This window comes from Rousettus aegyptiacus, unplaced genomic scaffold, assembly GCF_014176215.1.
Source record: "Rousettus aegyptiacus isolate mRouAeg1 unplaced genomic scaffold, mRouAeg1.p scaffold_m13_p_12, whole genome shotgun sequence".
Classification (NCBI taxonomy): domain Eukaryota; kingdom Metazoa; phylum Chordata; class Mammalia; order Chiroptera; family Pteropodidae; genus Rousettus; species Rousettus aegyptiacus.
Window position 1 is genome coordinate 10,286,888 of NW_023416287.1, and position 20,500 is coordinate 10,307,387.

A 20,500-nucleotide genomic window follows, 5' to 3' on the forward strand; every position below is an offset into this window, starting at 1 on the left:
TCTCAACTGATTTTGCCACCAGGGCCATGTGACAGTGTCCGAAGACATTTTTGGAACTGGGGTGGATGGGAAGGGTGCTGCCTCTGGCACCTAGTGGGTAGAATTATCCTTCCCAAGCGTCTATAGTGCTGAGGTGGAGAAATTATGTTTTTTTAGTGAGGTCTTGTGTTTATCTGATTTCGCAGATGAGGAAACTGAGGTTCAGAGAGGTGAAGGGGTTTGTTCAAGTCATATGGCCTAAAAACGGCAGAGCTGCCCAAGCTCATCTGCTCCCAAGATTCCCCTCTCCTAGGGGAGACCAGTTTTGACAGAGAAGGGGGCAGGATGGGCCTACTGAGGAGTCTCAAAGGCCACTGATAAAGGGTCTGTGTAGCCTCTGATTAGATGGAGGACACATGCCATTTCTTCACATAGTCCCAAAAAAGCAGGGCCACCACTAGGTGCTCCCCTCTAGCTCCTGCTGCTACACATACACGCGTGTGCGCGTGCACGCGCGCGCGCGCGCACACACACACACACACACACACACACACACACACACACTACAGCCTCTTCTCTCATTCCATTGCCTTTACTGGAGTCCTCAGGCTGCTTGGGGACATCAGGACTCAGAGATTAGGTTTTACTGGGCTCATCATGGGCTGCTGGTGCATGACTCCACCTGGTGCTCAAGCCCTGGGCACCACCTGTCACCACCTGGTGCTCGGCAGGTTGGAGTAGGTCGTGGGGGAGGCTCTGAATGCCTCATCGACTCCCTGCTCCACCCTCGTCTCCCACTGGCAGGGAGACAAGAAACACAGCCTTGGCCTCAGCAGAATTCATCTTGCGGTCCCCCCATTCCTGCCTCCCGTCCGCCCCCCATGTCCATTAACGGCTTGAAGGATTGTCTGTTTGGCCATTAGCTGGTGCCAGGCTGGGGGCCAGGAGCTGGGGCTCCCGGGGCCAGGGGATGATGTAACTGTGGAAGAGTGTGTGTGAGCATGAGTGTGTGTCAGCGTGCATGTGTGTATGTGACCACATGTGTGCTTGTGTATGTGACACGTAAGTGTGTGACATACCGTGCGTGTGTGTGCAGGTGAGCACGACTCCACAGTGAGTGTACCTGAGTGTGAGGGGGAGTCCAGTTCACTTTGTTAAATGCTCGCCAAGCTGCCGCTCCATGCCTGGCTCTGGGCCGAGTGCCAAAGACAGAGAGATGAAGAGGCACAGGCCAGGCTCACTCAGGGCGTGTCTGGGTTCACCCCCACATGGGGAAACTGTGGCCCCAAAAGTGGAATAAATTGCCCAAGGGGTCACCAGTGGTAGGCTCTAGTCCCTACGCCTCTTTTCAGTAAAACAAATAGTCCGTTCTGTTGCTTTTATATTGTGTGTGCGTGTGTGAGTATGCGTGTGTATGCATGGATGTGTGAGGGTGTGAGTGTGGCAGTGTGCGTTAGTATGCCTGTATATAGATGTGTGTGTGTGTGTGTGGGAGAGTGTGTGTCTCTTGGAAAGTGGTGAATCTGATAGCTGTGTGTTTGCGTGTGAGTGTGGAGTGTGTGTGTGTTACTTTGTGAGTGTACTAGCATATCTGTACGAGCACGTGTGAGTGCGTGAGTGTGTGTGGTGGCTGCTGAGCCCGGCACCTGCGCCAAGGCCATGACTGTGTCTTCTGCGCTCCACCCCTGACCTTGGACGAGGCAGCTTCTGCCCGTGCGGGGTCTTCACGTCAGCGGGCAGCTGGCGGGGGCTTCCCGGGGCTCATCCTCCCTCGCCCACAGGTGTGATCCGAACGGCTGTGCCTGACCTTGACCGAGAGAGCCAGGAGCGCTACGAGGTGGTAATCCAGGCCATGGACATGGCGGGCCAGCTGGGCGGCCTCTCGGGCTCCACCACCGTCACCATCGTGGTCACCGATGTCAATGACAACCCTCCCCGTTTCCCACAGAGTGAGTGAGGCCTTTCCAGAAGGAGGAGGCCACGTCTGTGTGTCTGTCTGTCTGCCCATCCAAGCCGCCCACCGACCCCCAGCACTCCCCTCACTGGGCTTCCGTGTGGGGGGAGGGGAGCACTGTGGGTGTCTGTTCATCTTCCAAGCCACCCACTGACCCTGAGTTCCCTTTCAGCTTCCCAGCAAAAGAGGGCCTCCCATCTGTTTGTCTGTCTACCCACCCAAGCTGACCTCTTTCCCCCAGTCCCCCTTCAGTCATGCTTCTTGCAGAGAAGGGCCCTAAGTCATCCAATTTCCCATACTTCCAAGTAAGGTGGTTACCTTGACACCGCTCACCTTGCTTCCTGCGGACGGTGAGCCCCCATCTGTCCACATGCCCCTATCCCATTTATTGCACTTGATCTGCCACTGACCCAAGCTTGCAAAGGGTGGGGGTGGGGGGGTGGGGATGGAATGAAGCAGAGGTTGCAGCCATACCGAGGGACACCTAACTGTGCCTGGAGAATTGACGTTTGGAGAGACAGGTCTTTTTCCCTCCTCCTCTGAGCCTTGAGGGCAGGATTCTGTGCTTCTGAATCATGACGTCTTTCCACTCTCTGCCTCTCTTGGCACAGCAGGGGAAGGGGTTTCTCTGGGCCAATCCCCTGTCTCCCCATCAGCCCAGCCAGCCCCTCTGTCCCAGGCTCAGGCCAAGAGCAGTGCCGAGGAAGCCACAGAGGCTGGCAGAGACTAAATGCCGTGGGGAGCTGGGCTGATTCCTATCGGGCGAGTTATTACTCAAGGTCTGCTGCTCTCACATTAGGCCCCGCCACAGGGGACTGACCCCCGCGAGATAAGGAATCCAATCCCTTAGCTGAGAACGCAGCGTCATCGCGGCCTAGCGCCTCGGCCCAGACACGAAGTGGGGTGGGCAGAGCCAGCTCCACATCACCAGGGAGCCTGGAACAGAAGCCAGCCTACTGCTCACTCCCCCAGCCCAACTCCACCCACTATGGGGAAGCTTCAAAGCACCAGGCAGAGGAGTGGGGGCCGCCTAGTCTCCCACCCAGTTATGCCAGGTTCTAGGCCGGCGCACAAAGAAGAGAAAAGGTTCCAGGGCCCCAGGAAGACTCTTGTTTACTCATTCACTTATGCATTCTTTATTTTCAACATTTCTTTATTGTGAAATACAGCACACAAACAGGAGGGGGTAAAATAGCAACGTCAATGTGAAGCAAACACTCCTGTAACCTCGGATCAGGGCCTCCGAAAACCCCCCATGCCTTTTCCTGGTCATAACTTCTCCCCGACCCTTCCTCCGGAATGAACCAGGATCTGCTCTTGTGAGCATCACGTCCGCGCTTGTCCTTAGGGTCCAATTCATCTGTGTGTGCATCACCCGACATCAGGGTTCCATTTCAGTTGTTTTTAACTTATATCAATGAAATCATACAAAGTATTTGATCTCTCAGAATTATGGTTGTGAAATCATATGTTGTTGCTTGTAGCTATCATTCGGTCTTTTTCATCGTTGTATAGTAGTCCACGGTTTATCTATTCTACTGTTGATGGACACTTGGGATGTTTCCAGTTTGAGGCTGTTTTGGAGACACCGCTTGGAACATTGTTGCACATCTCCTAGCGCCGTTTTGCACACATTTCTCTAGTGTATACACAGAGGAGCAGAACGGCTGGCTCATGGGATCTATTCATCCTGAACTTTACTAAATAAAGCCAAACCATCTTCTGCCATGAAGAAATGCATGTGTTCGTTGTACCACATCCTCGCCAGCACTTGGTATTATTAGACTCTTTCATTTGTGTTAACCTGGTGACTGTACACTGGTAACACATGCTGCTTTCATTCATTCACTTACAGTCACTCATGCATCTATTTTATGTGAGAGTCTGGTGTATTGCCCGGCACTGAGAGATATGGTCCCTGCCTTCCAGAAATGGGTGTGTGGAAGAGGGAGAGAATAAACAGAAAATGATAGGGAAATGCAGTAATCCTTACAAAGGGATAAGCTTGGGGGCCCTGGGCACACGAGAGGTCTGGGAGGGCTCCCTGGAGGAGGTAACATTCCTGAAACAAAAAGGGGAGTGGCGATTGAGGAGGCAAAGGCAGAGGGGAGAATAAAGAGCGGAACTGCCTGGAGGTGAGACAGAGCAGGTCATTTTTAAGGAATTATAAGAACTTCAGCCTGGCGGAAGCTATGGGGTAGGGAAGTCGGGGATGAGGCTGTGGAAGTCAGCAGGGGCCAGGTAGCCAGCATCTTGTAGCGCTGCCAAGGGGCTTGCACGACTCCAGCCCAAAGGCAGTGGGGAGCCTTGGAGAGGATTAAAGTGGGGAAATGGCATGATCAGCTTGTGTTTTAGAAAGATCCCCTCCCCCCCACCCGCCCAGCCGCTGTGTGAGAATGAATCAGAGATCCTAGTCCACACAAGGGGTATCCAGACCTGTGTGGGGACCCCAAGACGTAATCCCCACCTCCACGGCCCTGCTCACTTCATCTGTACCAGCCCGTCATTTAGCAATTCACCCTCGCCTCAGCCTGGGCTCCGGGAAGGCAGCAGGGTGCCGTCTGTGTTCCGTCCGACCGCCCGTGCTCGGGTTGTCCATCTGCCTCACCCCTCCAGCCATCGCGCTCATCACGCCATTCCCCCAACATGCCGGGCGTCACAGCCTCCTCAGGGCCTTTGCACCTGCTGTCCTCGCTGTCCAGAATGCTCTTTCCCACATGTCTGCTTGGCTCACTCCCTCACCTCCCTCAGGCTTTTGCAAAAATGTCATCTTTTCAGGAAGGCCTTTCCTGATCACCCTGTTTACAGCTCCACAACACACAGCCTGTCATCACCCCGCCCTCCCCTTCTCCAAAGTACCCGCCACCATTCGACATGCTGTATGTCTTACCGAGGTGACTGTTCAGTGTTTTTCTCTTCCCAGTAAGAGGAAAGCACTGTGAGAACTGGGATTTAGGTCTGTGTTGCCCGTTCCTGTAACCCCAATGCCTAGAACTGCATCTGGGACATCATTGCTCCTCAATAAATACGCAGCTATGAAGGAATTGATGTCATCCACGGCATCAGAAAAATCAGCACGAAGCCCCACCATTTTACTACAATTCCTTCCATTTATTGAGTAGCTACCATGTGCTAGGCACTGTACTAAGCATTTTATAGGCATTGTCATCTAAGTTAACCATGATAACAATGCCGTCAGGAAGGCACTATTATTACTCCCATTCCACAGATGAGGGAACCAAAGCTCAGCATTACACACCCAGGACTGACTGCAGAGCCTTAGCCTTGACCACTGTGCTCCTCTGTCCCTCTCACTGGGCAGATGGGGAAGCTGAGGCCCAAAGAACGGCAGGCACGTTCCCAAATCAATAAGCAGACAAACTCAGGCTCAGAGCGAGGACCCTCCTCTTCACACTGCCTCCTGCATGTATACAGAGCACCATCCTGGCCAGGTTAAGAGCCCCATGCAGACACTGCCCTCCCTGGAGCCCATCTGGGACCCCCTCACCGCTCCCCTAGAATTGGTGGAAGCTGAGGCATGGGCTGCCCCACCGCTGCTCACAGCCGTATCCCCTACAGAGATGTACCAGTTCAGCATTCAGGAGTCGGCCCCCATCGGCACAGCGGTGGGACGAGTGAAGGCCGAGGACTCAGACGTGGGTGAGAACACGGATATGACTTATCACCTCAAGGAGGAGAGTGGCAGCGGTGGCCATGTGTTCAAGGTCACCACGGACAGCGACACTCAGGAGGCCATCATTGTAGTGCAGAAGGTACAGTTACCCCAGGAAGGGAGGGGAGAGGCAGGCCCCAGAGGGTGGAGTCAGGGAGGCCTCTGAGCAACCAAATACCCCCGCTCCACTCCACTCTGGGGATTAGTTCAGCCCAGATCAACCCGGCAAAGTGCTGATGGTGCCAGTCTCACTTTATAAGTGAGAAAATGAGGCCCAGCAAGGCTAGGTGACTTGCTCAAGGTTGCACAGCCAGCTGTCAGAGGCAGGATTCAACCCAGATTTGAATCGGTGCTTTTAATAACTACAATGTGCTACTTCAAGTCCATACCAGGATCTTCACCTGCATTATTTTTTTTAATCTTCCCTTTTCCCTCTGAAGGAGGCATCATTATGCCCATTTTTACAGGTGAGAAAACAGGCTTTGAGAGGTAAAAGGGCTTGCCCGAGGTCACACCTGTAAGGGGTAGAGTTGGGATTGGAACCCAGGTCTAGTGACTCCAAGCTCTCTCTTTCCTGAGTCTAACAGCCTTCCTCACCCACCGGCTTACCTAGGAATGAGAAGCCAAAAATGCAAACTCAGCGATCCCTAGAGGAAAGAGACGGAGGTCAAATAAAGAAGCAAAAATCCATCTTCCAGGACGTGGTCCTGGATTTGGCAACTCAGGGCTGTGCAGAATGTCCCCTCCAACCCTGCTCTCCCACAGGAGGTCTAAAGCCCTTGCACTGGCCTTCAGATGGTTATAGAACTTTGTACACCTCCAGGAACGGAATGCTCACTCCCTGTAATTGTCCAGCTCTTCCTCCTCCCATTCAGCCAAAACCTGTCTTCCTAAAACACAAATCAGCCTGGGATCTGCCTTCCGGGACCCACAGAAACATCTGCCCCTGACAACCCTCCATTCACTCAATAAGCACATTAGACCCACTCTCTACCTGGCCTTTAGGGTATGAGGACAGAGAAAACTCCCAGTTTCTACAATTTCTTCCCAGAGGATAGTAATGTGAAAGCTGATACTTATAATAAAGTGTTTACGATGTGTCAGGCGCCCTTCAACTGCTTTCCATGCATTAACTCATCCCAACCCCACAATAACCCTCTGGGGTACTGTTATACCCATTTCACAGTCCCTGAGAATCTCAGTAATTTGCATCCAAGGTCATGCGTCATGCAGAGCAGAGGAGAGATGGGAGCCCAAGCAGTCTGGCTCCAGAATCAACCACTTCAAGCCTTAAGTGGTTTTCAGTCTTCTGATCTCCATCTGTCCGCATTGTAAGGTGAGCCCATTTCAGAGATGGGGAGCTGGAGGCACAGGGAGGCGCTGCATCACGCCCAGCCTCTGGCCTCCAGCCCTGCGCTTGCTCTCCTGCTCAGTGCTGCCCCTCCCCCACCCCATCCTCCCTTCCCTGCTCAGGGCCCCTCCCACTGGCTCCAGCACTGGCGCCTGAGGTGTCTCTGTGAAATCAGTGCTGGCTCAGGGAGCAGACCCCCGCCTGATTGATGACTTGGCTCCAGAAACCATCGCTCACTCCCAAGCCAGGCCGCCGCCTGCCTCCCTGCATCCTGATTTCCCAGGCAACGGGACGGAGGGAGGAGGTGGCCCTTTTCTGCAGCTGGAGAAGGTGGGGTGGGAGGTCCTGAGAGGAAGGGACGGTCCCTCCCTACACACAGGGTGGGTCTCTACGAAGGTCGGTCGCGCGCTTGCTCCCCCACCACGCAACCGAGAAGCCGGCAGCCCCGCCATTGCAATTTTCTCTTTGCTATAAGCCATTGTCTTGAGAAAGCCAGAGCCAACCCACAGCCATGGAGCTCATTCATCAGAGGGTCGCCCATTAGTACTCTCTGATGAGAGAAGCAAGGCTCTGCTTCTCTGGGTCTAGTCAGATCTCCAGGAAAGCTCTAAGGCGCCTGGCTTATCAGGCTCAACTGGCCTAAGCTGCTACGTACCAGGGAATGTCATGTTTTATCCTCCCGAATGGGGCACAGAGAGGCTAAATAGATTGCCCACAGACACACAGCTGGTCAGCAGCAGAGCCGGTGCCCCTTCCTCTTGTGGAGTTAAGGGCCGGGATGTGGGAGCTTCACTGCCTGGGTTTGAATCCTGCCTCTGGAGTGACTACCTGCTAACTTGACCTTGAGCGAGTGACAGAGCCTTCTGGACTTCAATTTCCTCATGTGTAAAATGAGATAATAAGAATAAAAATAAAACCCTCTGGGGGTGTTTTTAAATTAGATAAGTTAATATATTTAAAATACTGGCTCACAGTAAGTGCTTTGTAAATTAATTAATGAAATGCCCCAACATACTGTACTGGGTAGCAAAAGTCAGGATGTCAGTTCCTGTCAGCCCTGAGCGGCTGTTGCGTCCCTAAGCAATACTGACCCCCTGAGAGCCTCACTTTCTCCACCTGTAACCAGAGAGGGTTGGTCCGGGACTCTCCAGGCGCCCCTGCTGAGCCCACTTGTAACTTTGGGCCAGCCCCGCCCTCTCTGGGCCCACCTCTCAGACTTGGGGTCTGTCGGTACCTGAGCAGTCCCCAGCCCGCTCACCGGCCCTCTGCTCCCTCCCCCAGCGCCTGGACTTCGAGTCCCAGCCTGTGCACACCGTGGTCCTGGAGGCCCTGAACAAGTTCGTGGACCCGCGCTTCGCTGACCTGGGCACGTTCCGCGACCAGGCGATCGTGCGCGTGGCCGTGACAGATGTGGACGAGCCCCCCGAGTTCCGGCCGCCCTCTGGCCTCCTGGAGGTGCAGGAGGACGCGCAGGTGGGCTCCCTGGTCGGCGTGGTGACGGCGCGGGACCCCGACGCCGCCAACCGGCCCGTCCGGTGAGACCCCCGCCCGGGGCCGACGCCTGCTGCCTGCTACCCCGCCACCGCCCGCGCACAGACTGCGGGCAGAGGGGGAGGGGGAGAGGAGGGGAGGAGGAGAAGACGGTGTGGGGGAGGGGAAAGAGACGGACGCAGGACACAGCTGGAGTCCTGAGACAAAGGACACAGATGCGAGAACAGTCACAGAGGGACAAGGGACGCGGGACAGGGAGGGAGATCCAAGTGAGACGGACACAGCGGAGCGAGCCGGGCTCGGCCCGGGTCCTCCGTCTGCCCACGCTTGCCTCCTCAGCCAGTCCACCCGTGTCCTCTGACTCCCCAATCCCACTGCCTCGCCCCGCCTCTCCCTCAGCATCGCGCCTGGATCGCCACTGGACACCTCAAACTCATCCTGTACAGAACCGAGCTGAGCTCCTGGTCTCACCACTCCCCCCACCCAACCCCCCCAACACCCCCCCCCAAAAAAAAACAATTCCATGCTTTCAGCTGTTGCATCAAAAACGTTGGAGACATCCTCCACCCCTCTCTGTCTCTCACCTCCCTCCAAGGCATCCGGAAATCCTGTTATCTCTAATTTAAAAAAAAAAACATCCAAAACCTGGCCCCTTCTCCCCACCTCCGCTGCTCCCTCCTGGTCCCCGCCACCGCTTTCTCTGGCCTAGACTATCGCAGCTGCCTGCTCGGTGGTCTCCCTGCTTCTGTCCTCACCCCTCTTTAATCTAGAATCAGCACAGGAGCCAGACCCATCCTGCCCAAATGCACGTCAGAGCATGGCCCTCCTCTACTCAAAGCCCCCTCGAGGCACCTCTCTGGCTCAACATAAAACACTAAGCCCTCACGAGGACCCCAGACCCTGCGTGCTGTGGCCTCCCTGAAACCCCTCAGACTTCACCCTCCTTCCCTGGTTCACTCCGCTCAGCCACACTGGCCTCCCACAGCTGCACAGCATACCAAGCTCGCTCCCGCCTCAGGGCCTTGGTAACAACTGCTGATCCCTCTGCCTAGAATGCTCTCCCCCTCAATATGGGCACAGTGTGACCTCTCTCACTTCCTCCAAGTCTTTGCTCAAGGGTCACCTTCTCAGGGAGTCCTCCCCTGACTACCCTTTCCCAAATTTCCATCCCACCCCAACCCTTCATGTCCCCTCCCCTCGTGTTCCTTTGTCCCCGCTTGCCTTCATCACGATCTAACACGCTGCTTAGTTTTTGATTACTTTGTCTCTCCCACAAGAAGATAAGCTCTGTGAGGGCAAGGATTTATGTCTGTGTGTTCACCACTGTGTCCTCGAGGCCTGCCCCGATGCCCACCTCCTGGCGGACGCTCACTGACTGCGTGATGAGTGAATGGAACGTAAAAACAGAAAGACTGGGGGGGGGGGGCGGCGGGGAACAGGGAGAGAGAGAGACTCATATTGATGTGGAGGGACCAACAATGAGAGGAACAGATCGGAGAGAGAGGAAAAGCCGGTGGAAAGAGGACAGGAGTAACTAAGAGAGACAGAGGGACCTACCTGGCAATGTAGAAACAGAGAGAGACGTGAAGAGAAAGTCAGAAAGAGAAAGAAATAGAAACGGACACAGGAAGAGAGAGAGGCGAGCAGGGATGGGTGCAGGCGGGCAGAGGGGAGGGGCTGCTGCAGCACCCATTGGTGGCCCCGGAAGGGTCCGGAGGCTGCAGGGGTTGGGGAGCCCCTGGCTGTGACCCTGGTTGGAAGAAGGTCAGATAGAAGCGAAAGGAAAAAGGGTTGTAGGAGAAACTGATCTAGCGGAGGAGGTCAAGGGTGGGAGGAATGGCTATTATTGGACAGAGGGGAAAGAGTTTCTGGAGCTCCCTGCTCTCTCCCTAAAACCCCTGTACCTAGTGAGTGAGTGATCTCTGAGCCGACTACGTGCGCAGCTGTGCGTTGAGCGTTGGGTAAAGTGGGAAGGGCAATTAGTTTGAGGATCTTTGCATTGCCCAATTCCAGATGGGTAACATTCCCATCGCCATCGTGTGAATGGCTCTCTTGGAATTGTACAGTGCACGGCCTGTGCAACCTTCTGCGGCAGCCCTAGATAAAGACACAAAGATGCCATCCTGCTTAACTGCCTGTGGGTCCCCAGACTAGGAAGGAGCCTCAAAGGTCTGGAAGGACTTCCCAGAGGAGGCAGAGATTAAACTGAGCTGGGTACCTGGGTCTGGTCAGGTGTCAGTATGAGGGGAAGGGCATTCCAGGCAGAAGAACAGCTTGTGCAGATGTACGGAGGCAGGGGAGGGGGCGATGTGCCTGGAGAAGAGCACACTGTGCCGGCTACAGTGGACTGGGGTGATGAGGCAGCAGAGCCAAGTCTGAGGGCCGGGCCCTCAGCCCTCGAGGGCAGGCTAAGGGGCTCAGACTCCGCCTAGAGGTCCAGAATGCCTGGGCCGCCTCCACCCTTCTCACTGCCCAGACCATCCTGCCTCTGAACTCCGCCACCTCCCTCCACACAGGCTGGCCTGGGCTTCGGTACAGTTTTTCAACCTCCCCTCGGCCTCTGCCTGGGCCCCAGACTTCTGGGGTGGGAAGGGAATCAGCACCCATATTTGTCCGGAAACTGATGCTCAGAGAGGGGAGGGGACTCCCCTGGACTCTCCCAGAGAGTTAAGAACGAGGAGTAGGAGCCAACTTGCTGCCTCCCAGGTCAGCGCTCCTGTCTGCCTGCTCTCCTCCTCTCCGACATCACTCTCCGCACCCTCTCCCAGTCTCCCTCCTCCCTCCTTTCCCTTCCCTTCCCTTCCCTCCTGCTTTTATCTGCACTGAAAGGGCCAACTTTGAAACCTGCTTCTCACCTTCTTTCATCTCTCTCTGCAGCCCCTTCCCTGGGGCTCCTCAGATGTGGATGCGGTAAGGAGTTTGAGACAGGTCCAATTTAACACCACAAACATTTACCCGACTCCTCCTCCTCCGTGCTAGGCCCGGAGCCAGGCCTGGAACACTGCAGAGATGACTCAGCCAAGGGCAGAGCTGGGGAGGACTGCCCAGTCTGTAGGGACAGACATGGAAAGGTGGGGTGGGGGGGCAGTGCGAGGCTGGAGGAGACAGCGAAGGGGTCTTCACAGGCCCCATGTGCTGTCCAGGGCCGGGAGTTCTAAGGGCCATGGATTCAGGCAGCACATCCGGCAGCATTCCAGGCAATATGGAAACAGTGGTGACAAGACCCTGTCCCTGGCCACGCACACTTTCCCTTTTCCTGCAGGGAGATACTCAACAGGTGGTTAAACATTTGTTGACACAAGTCAACAAGTGGTTAAATGGGGTGTTGCTTATAAGACCTATGAATGGAATAAACGGTTAGTAGGATAAGGAGGATTGGGGCCACGGGGGGACTGCTTCGGATTGAGTGATCAAGGAGTTTTTCAAATAAGCTGAGATCAGAATGATAGAGAGACAGCCAACCACACAGAGATGTGAGGAAGTACCAGGAACAGGAAGTACAAAGGTCCTGAGGCAGGAACAAACTTGGTGTAATCCCAGAAATGAAGGCACAAAGTGCTATCCTGGGAGGTTTCGCCCAGCACAGTTGGCACCTGGGAAATATAGAAATGTAGACGCGCAGAGTGACTGTTCCGAGTCCCTGCACTGGGGAGAGTGGAAGATGCCTCACAGTGCTGCATTTGTGCCTCAGGAGCTATTTCATTCATTTTACAGATGAGGAAACTGAGAGTCAGAGAGGAGAAGTGACTGGCCCAATAGCACTCAGCTTGAAAAGGGAAGGAATGTTCTTGAATCCAGCCTCCTGCCAGTTCACCCCTGCTTATTATTCTCTTTGTGGTTAGTGCAGTTCCCAAACGTGTGCCACACCCTCTTCTGTGCCTGAGGCACAGAGATGAGTCTGACATGGGCTGACAGGAAGGCTGGGGTCCCCGGGTGAATGAATCTGGTGACAGATCTAAGTCTGAGTGGGCCTGGGCTGAGGCAGGGGCCTGAGGACTAAGGAACTCCAACGAGGGGTGTGCACCAAAGACCGGAGTGAACACGGGCTTCTCTCAGGTGGCCCTGAGCAAGGATGAAAAGGATGAGGTTGCAATGGGAAGAGGGTGCTCCAGGTCAGAGTGATAATGAGGACCCCGTGGCAGAAATGGAATCATGAAGCCAGGAGGTTAAGTTCAGGAGCAGAGAGCTCAGCTGGATGAGCTCATGTGAGAGGGGCTGGGAGATGAGGACAGAGGGGACAGGCTGTGAAGGACTTGAAATGTCAGGTGAAGGAGTGAGACTTTATCCTTAGGCAGTGGGAAGCCTCGGAAGGCTTTTGAGGGATGGAGGATAGTGCTTAGAGGGCCCATCTCTGGAACAGGCAGCCTTGCAAATAGACTGGCCATTTATCAGCCCAGCCAGAGTCCTACCAGCCCCAGCCCCCTCATGACTCTCTTTTGAACATCAAAAACAGGAAAGCTCACACTGGACCAGAGGAAGCGAACATTTCATTTCCTCCCAGCACTCCACAATGGGTGCAGCAGAACGTACATGGGCTTTGGCATCAGAGGAGACCTGGGTTTGAAGCCCAGTTCAGTTGTAACATTGTGGGAAAATCACTGCACCTGCTCCAAGCCTCAGTTTTCCCAGCTCTAAAATGGGCATCATAATAGTACCTGCCTCATTCATTTATTCAAAAAATGGGTATTAAATATCTACTATGTACCAGGTTCTGTGCCCAGTGCTCCCAAGGTTGGAGGGAGGATTATGCATTTGGACATGACCGTTTTTCTCAGTGGTCTGGACATCCATTTCTCCCCTTCATTCTGCAACCAGTACTAACCGTATGCAAATTTCCAGGCATCATGCGCGGGTTTTGAGTATGTGCCCTTTGAGTGTGTGCCTTAAAGTGGGGGTGGGGGAGAAGGAGGAAAAAGTCATGGACAGGGTGGAGTGAGCAGAGCGGGATCACCTGGTTTGGGGGCAACGTTTTTGTGTCTGAAGAGTCCCTTGCACTAGTAGCCAGGGCAGGGTCTGCATCATTCATCCTGCTGCATGTATATATACATGAGCCTGAACACAGGACCACCAGGAAGCCTATACATGCAGAAGTCTGCAGCCTTTCATGATTATTATGTCTGTGTGTGCCGCTATCTATGCACGTATGTACGTGGTCTCCATGTCCATATGCGCACCCAAGCCGGAAGCAGTACCCTCCCCACTTCCCCCACTCAACCTGGGCAACAGCAGCATCGTGTGCTGCTCCTAGCACATGGGAGCCGGCAGGTGTACCTGGCTGACCTTAGGAGGGTGCTCTTAGACCTGCAGCTCTGGACAGACGTGGGCTGGGAACTTGGCTCTGCCACTAACCAGCTCATTTGACCTAGGGCTAGGCACCTGGCTTCTGTGAGCCTCAGTTTCCTCATCTGTAAAACGAGGGGTGACGACAGTACCCAAGAGGTTTTGAGGAGCTCATGCATACAAAGCCCTTACCCGAGCCCGGCACAAAGTCTTGCTCAGCAAATAAAAATAAGAGCTAGTCCACACATCATGTGGCAGGTGCCCAGTGCCGTTAAAAGTGTTTTATTGGTAGTCACTTATCTGATCTTACAAACCACCCCGTGAGATAGTTATTATAATTATTATCATCATCATCTCCATTTTTAAGAGGAGGAAACTGAAGAAAAGAGAAATTAAGTGACTTGCTCAAGGTCACGTTGCTAGGTTTCAAATCTAGGAAGATGGGCACCAGATCCATGCTCTGAGCCACCATTCCCAGGCTTGGCTTGAATGTGCACGCACGTATACGTGCACATGCACACGTGTGCACACACGCGTGCACACACACACACTAGCTGACACATACCCACATTCTCTCACTGAACTCTTCCACCCACTCCTTGGCCTCCAGGTCCTGGCTAACTGAATGAGAAGCAGGATGGTGAGATTCGAGCAGACCCAAAGTTGTCTCCTGTCCTTCTCAGACCCCTGGCAATACTCCAGTGTCCATACATGGGCCCTCCCAGCCCCAGGCATGCAGACCACACACTGAATTAGAGGGACGTCTGTATGCCCCATGCCAGACATTTCTGAATAATAATTAGAATCACACACAGAGTAATTTGTGTTCTCAATCACAGAGTAATTTTCCTGGAACTCAGCTAGGCACCTATCCCCCAGCTGGGCATTTAATCCAATGACTTGCAAGTTTGGATTAACATCTCTACTTTGCTGAAAATCAGGCTCAAAGATGGAAGTGACTTGTCTGGGGTCAGCCCGGTCCTGGATCCAGACCCGGCGCTGAGCAGCTGCCTCTTGTGCCTTTGCTCTTCCAACTGCAACACAGTATGTCACACACAGAGAGAACACACATCAGTCACATATCCAAGGTGCGCGTGCACGCGCGCACACACACACACACAACTTTCCACCCACAAAGCAGACCAGACACACAACTCATGTACCTACACGTGAGGCACACAAGCCTCTCCCCGACCTCCCACATTTGCCAGGCCACAGTCCTTGCCACATGCTGCGTCCATCCGGCCTCTCCCTCTTGCTCACTGGCTCACGCTCTCGCTCACTCGCTCATTCGCTGGCTGCCTGAGCTGAAACAAAACCACTGGCCTCAGCCAGCCACGCTGACCTGCAGCCCCAAGTCTTTAGCTCGTTAATGGCAGCCCCCGCCCCTTGGCCTTGGGAACAGCTGTCTCCACTTAGATTCCAGCCCACTCTTCCCCTCTGGGAGGGAACAAAAGAGAAAAACTGGGAGGAGGATAATGAGGAGGAGGGAGAAGAGGAGAGAGATCTCTGAGCAGAAAGGGGAAGAGAAGCACCCTCCCAGAGCCTTCCTCATACCCAGCCCTGACCCGGGCACCCCTGGCCCTCTCCCGACTCCCTCTCCTCCTGCCCGAAAACCTAGAAGGTCACCATAGTGCCTTCCAGCTGAGCTGACACTCAGTCTGGTTCTACCTCCTTTGGACCCAAACATCTAAAAAGGCCAGATTGGGCGCAAAGGGGACCTGAGGCTCCATTCTTTGTAGGTTTGGATGGGTCAACAAGCTAAAAAGAACTTTGGGTATAGAGTCTCAAATCTGAGTACAAATTCCAATTCTGTGCAACCTTGGGCAGGGTCATCACTAGCCCACATGGCACTTTTGCGTAAATTTTTAAAAAAGGGCCCCTCTTTAAGAAGATACTCCCTGGACGAGGACACGGGGCTCAGCCAGCAGAACACTGGCTGGACTTCACCCCTACGCTGCCCCTTCAGCCTTGTGTCTTAGTGCGGGACACGATCTGCACAGCCATACTTGGCAGTCCTAAGCTTCCTCTCTGAGCCTCAGTGCGTTCATCTGCAAAACAGGAAAATCACAGCAGCCTCAGGATGCCAGGCAGGGACTTCATCTGCCTCATCAGCGCCTTCATCCCCAGGGCCTAGCACAGAGCATCACAGAGAAGACACTCAATTGATGTCTAGGCATAAAGGAAGGAATGGAGGGATGGCTGGAGGAAAAGCGAGCCACAAACTGTTAAGAGCTGTACTAGTGGCGAGTTATCGCCTTGGGTCTGAAGACCTTCCCATATACTGTCACCCAGGTCAGGAGGATCCAGGATGCTCAGGGACAAGGGGGATGCGGGTTTAGCAGCTTAAGGACAGAAAGGAGCATTAAATAGGGACTCAGAGGACTTGCTATAATGCCTACTAGAGCCACATGTACAGCCCTCCACGGTTTACCACAACCCTTCACCTCCACCACCACAGTTAATATGAAAAAATTAGTGCCGTCACCGACACCCAGATCTGTGTATCATCTCCTCTAAGCCACACCAGTGGGAGGTGACTCTGAATCGCCCCCTTTTCCGGATAAGCACACAGAGGCCAAGGAGGTCCAATGACTTGTTAGAGGTCACACAGAATAAGTAGCAGCGGCTCCCACTGGGTATCATTATCCCTATTCAACAGATGAGGAAACTGAGGCCCAGAGAATTTTAGGAACACACACAGCCAAGGGCCCCACTGAAGGGTCATGTCAGGGCTTTGGGGCCCCAGCAGGAGTGTTTCTGGTGTCTTCGCTTTCCTGAGCTTCAGTTTCTCCCCGTGGGAGCTGGGGAAATAGCCCCTCTCCTCCTGCCTGTGGGAGGGGCCCGAGCCTCAGGCCGAGTCCCGCCCACTAAACTGCTTTGTCCTGCTGCACAAAGAGCCCTTGCTTGGCATTCTAGGCCTTTGTAGGCCCGCACAGCCTGGCGGCGCCCCCGCCCACCTTATCAGCGCAGGGAAGCAGCGGCCAGTGCTGGCGGGGCCTCTCTGGGCTGCCGCCGGAGACGTGTGTTGGACACGGGCCTTTCAGGCCTGGAGCCGCTGCACAAAGGCCCGGGAAGAAGGTGGAACAAAGGGCTTTTTCACGCGGCAGCTGAAAAGCCTCAGATTAGCTCCAGCGTGCTAGGCAGGTGGGGAGGGGCCAGTGGAGCGTCCCCCCCAGACCCTCTCACCACAGCGTCGCTCAGCTCATGGCTCAGCTCGCGTGTCCCTGGTCTGGGGCCGCCATGCTCAGGCGCGCACGCGGCCGGAGAGAGCCTCATAACGCCAGGCCCGACCGCTTCTCTCCTGTTCAAAATTCCCCCTGACCCCCCAAGGACACGTCAACCCCCTGCATTCTCCTTCCTGCGTGTTCCGGTGCCTAACTTTCCCCACGTCCCAGTTCTAACCGTTATGCACCATTTGGCTATTTCCTGAATAATTCTCACCTGCCAACCTTTGCTCCTTCTGCTCCCCCTGCCTGATGCCAGCCCCGTCTCCTTCTCAATGCCAGTGCTAGGGTCATCCCTTACGGAAAAGTAAGAATTGAATATCCAACAAATGCTAACTCTGTGCCAGGGACTCTGCCCACTTCCAGCCCTCGCGACAAGTGTGGGGTGCAAATTATTAGCCCAATTACCCAGCTGAGGAAACTGAGGCTCAGAGAGGTCAAGTGCAGCTGAGATGCACCCCTCTGCTGGCAAGGGTTTTTCTGCTCCTTTTGTCACCCAGGCGGGTGGTCCCTCTTTTGGGGTGGAGTGGGCGGGGTGGGGGGATATGGGCACAGGCTCCACCTGGCGCCAGGGCACCTTCAATCAGTCCCGCCCTTCCTCCCTCAGGTACGCCATTGACCGCGACTCAGACTTGGACCAGATCTTTGATATCGATGCGGACACAGGTGCCATCGTAACCGGCAAGGGACTGGACCGAGAGACAGCCGGCTGGCACAACATCACGGTGCTGGCCATGGAGGCAGGTGAGCTGGGGGAGGGGAGGGGTTAAGACTGAGAGGCAAGGCTGAGGGGGGCCAAGAGGAAGAAACAGGGCGAAGATGGTGGGGGAGGGGGAGGCAAAGCTGATGGGCGGGAACGAAGACCTGGGAAGGATCTTAAGCCAAATGGGCAGGGCCGGCCTTGAGGCTGGTTTTGTCAGCATTTATTGAGCACCCACTACATACCAAGCTCTGTTTTAGAGGCTGGGGATACAGCCCTGAATAAGACAGACAAGCTCTCGTCTTCATGGGGGAGAGCAGGCCCACCGACAGACTGAGAGAGAGAGCCCACATCACGTGTCAGGGAACATGAAGTGGAGGAAGAAACAGGTAGAAGAAAGCAGGGGGCGGGGGGGGGGAGATGGGGGAGAAGAGGGGGTTGTTTCTCTTAGGAGAAGACCTCACCGAGAAAGCCATTTCGACAGAGGCCTCAGTTAAGCGAGGGAGTCATGCCCACGTCCAAGGGAAGAGTGTTCCGAGCAGAGGGGAACGGCCAGTGCAAAGGCTCTGAGGTGGTAATTCGTCCGGCCCGTGGGAGGAAGAGCAAGGAGGCCAGTGTGTTGGCGAGAGGCAGAGTGGCCGGTCATTGTAGGCTCTTTGGACTTTACTTCAGGTGAGGTAGGAGTTGCTAGGGGGCTTTGAGCAAGGATGTTACCTGACAGAATACTTCTAGCTGCTGCATTGAGAGCAGAAAGCAGAGGCTCGGCTAGAAGCCAATAGCGATAGTGCCGGGAAGGTAAGATGGTGACCTGGCCCGGGGTCACAGCCATGGAGGAGGTGAGAAATGGTCAGCTTTGAGAGACAGGATGAAGAGAGAGCCAGCAGGACCTGCCGATAGGCTGACATGGAAGTAAGAGATGGAGAGGGGTCAAGGATGACTCCAAGGGGCTTGGCCTGAGTTTCTAGGCGAGGGGCAGGGGAAGGGGAGAGAGAGAGAGAATGTGTCATGCACACTTTGGTGCAGCTGGGCAGGAGTATAAGCTGGTGGAGAAAGCGAGGAGGCCTAAGACACTGGGCGCAGGTAAGTAAGGCCAGACAGGTGAGGAGCTAAGAGTACAGGATTCACGGAGCAGCGGGAGAGGGGAGACTGCAGATCCAGTCTTCCTCCACAACTAGAGCAAGGCCGCCTGGACCACCCTGGCAGCTCCCAAGGTCTCAGAAGCCAGCAGAGCCACCAGTAAGCAGTCATAACATCAGGAATACTCACAGTCTCTGAGCCTCAAGTGGGCGACATTCAAACTCCCCTCCCCTCTGCACACTCAGCCCCAAGCTCCTCCAGCTGCTGTGAGCCTTCCTGCCAGCCTCCCTCCTCCTCCTCCTCCTCCTCCTCCTCCTCTGCTTGCGCCCTCCCGCTCTGCAGGCCCCACCAGCCCATTCTGGGGCTGGGGACGAGGAAGTCCCTAGGCTGAAGTTCCCTTCGTCTCTTTCAACTTCTGTTTAAAAGAAAATACAAAGCTGGCTCAAACCTCAGTGCCTGCTGCTCCCAAGCCTTTGAATCCACTCCTCAACCACATGAAAGGGAGATAACAAAGGTGGCTGGAGAGGAAGTGGCGGCCGGACTGGGAGAAGAGAGCCCCCCCCTGCCCCCAGCCTCCCTGAACCTGCTCCCTGGGCAGCCAGGGGGACTGGCCTGGCTGCTGGGCAGAGGTGCCTCCTCTCCCTACCTACAAATACATCTCCCCCACCAGCCTGTCACCTGCCTGACCTCCCACCATAAGCATGCCCCCTCTTGGGTTAAACATTATGCTTCTACCCAGTGAGCCTCTTTCAGAAAGCAGCTAGAGTCACATATGAGGTCTGCAATAATGCTATTTCACAGGAGAAAGAACGTGGGGGACTCTCCCCCATAAAGATTTTCTAATGTTACCTAATACATATTCTAGGCTAATCACTTCTAGCACGTGCTTTTATTGAATCATGATCAGTAACAGATCAGCACCCATTTTACTGATGAGAAAAATCAAGGCTCAGAGCATAGGAGACTTGCCCAAGGATACGCAGCAGCAGAGCTGTGATTTGGACCCAGGCTGCCCAGTTCCCATCACCGCATTGCTGTGTGTGGGCTCCTTTTTCCTGGTACTGTCTGCTCTCTGAGCCCTACCCCCGTCCCACCCACCAATCCTGAGCAACTGACCTTGGGCAAGGAAAAGACTGGTCACTGGGCTAGAGACCCACCCTCTCTGAGCTGCATTCCACAACCTCTGCCCAGCCCTAACTGGGATAGTAATCAACAGAAAATGAATGCTTGCTACTTCACAATATCTGTGGGAGGATTAAGTAGGAAAATTCATAGAAAGAATTCAGCATAGTACTTAATAAGTGCTCAGTTAGTGGTATCTTTTGATCTCAACTCTGTGCACTTGACTTAAGCACTGACTGTGGGCCAGGCATTTTACAGTGATGTGCTCATTGAATCTTCCCACCTGAGGTGTCAGTCAGCCGTTATCCCCTACCGGTAGGTGAGGGTTGGGGAAAGTCATTTGTCCAAATTCCCAGCCCCAGCCTGTCTGACTCCAGAGCCCAGCTGTCAGCCAGATGCCCCTCAAGTCATAATTCCTTGGTGCCAGGCATGAAGCCAGGAGTGTCACCAATAATCCACCCACTCCAGCCTCTCACTATCTCCAAGAGACAAGGACAAAATTATTATCCCTGCTTTACAGATGAGGAAAGAGGTTCAGGGAGGAAGAACAGTGGCCTCAAGGTCACAGAGCAAGTCCATGTGAGGCTAGGATTCCACCCCAGACTTCTCACCTCCCGGAAGCCAGCCTGAGCCCCAAGCGCAATGC

At 54.5% G+C, this 20,500-nt stretch overlaps 1 protein-coding gene across 5 annotated transcripts in view; it reads left to right on the plus strand.

Annotated features, from left to right (window-relative positions):
* The window catches only part of CDH22 (cadherin 22), a 119,439-nt gene that overhangs the window by 80,144 nt on the left and 18,795 nt on the right, over positions 1-20,500 (plus strand). For all 5 annotated transcript variants that reach the window (XM_016121236.2, XM_016121235.2, XM_016121237.2 and 2 more), the window contains 4 exons: positions 1,761-1,928; positions 5,513-5,706; positions 8,239-8,492; positions 17,563-17,699. In XM_016121236.2, coding sequence (XP_015976722.2) covers positions 1,761-1,928; positions 5,513-5,706; positions 8,239-8,492; positions 17,563-17,699 — 753 coding nt within the window. The remainder of the gene's footprint in view (positions 1-1,760; positions 1,929-5,512; positions 5,707-8,238; positions 8,493-17,562; positions 17,700-20,500) is intronic.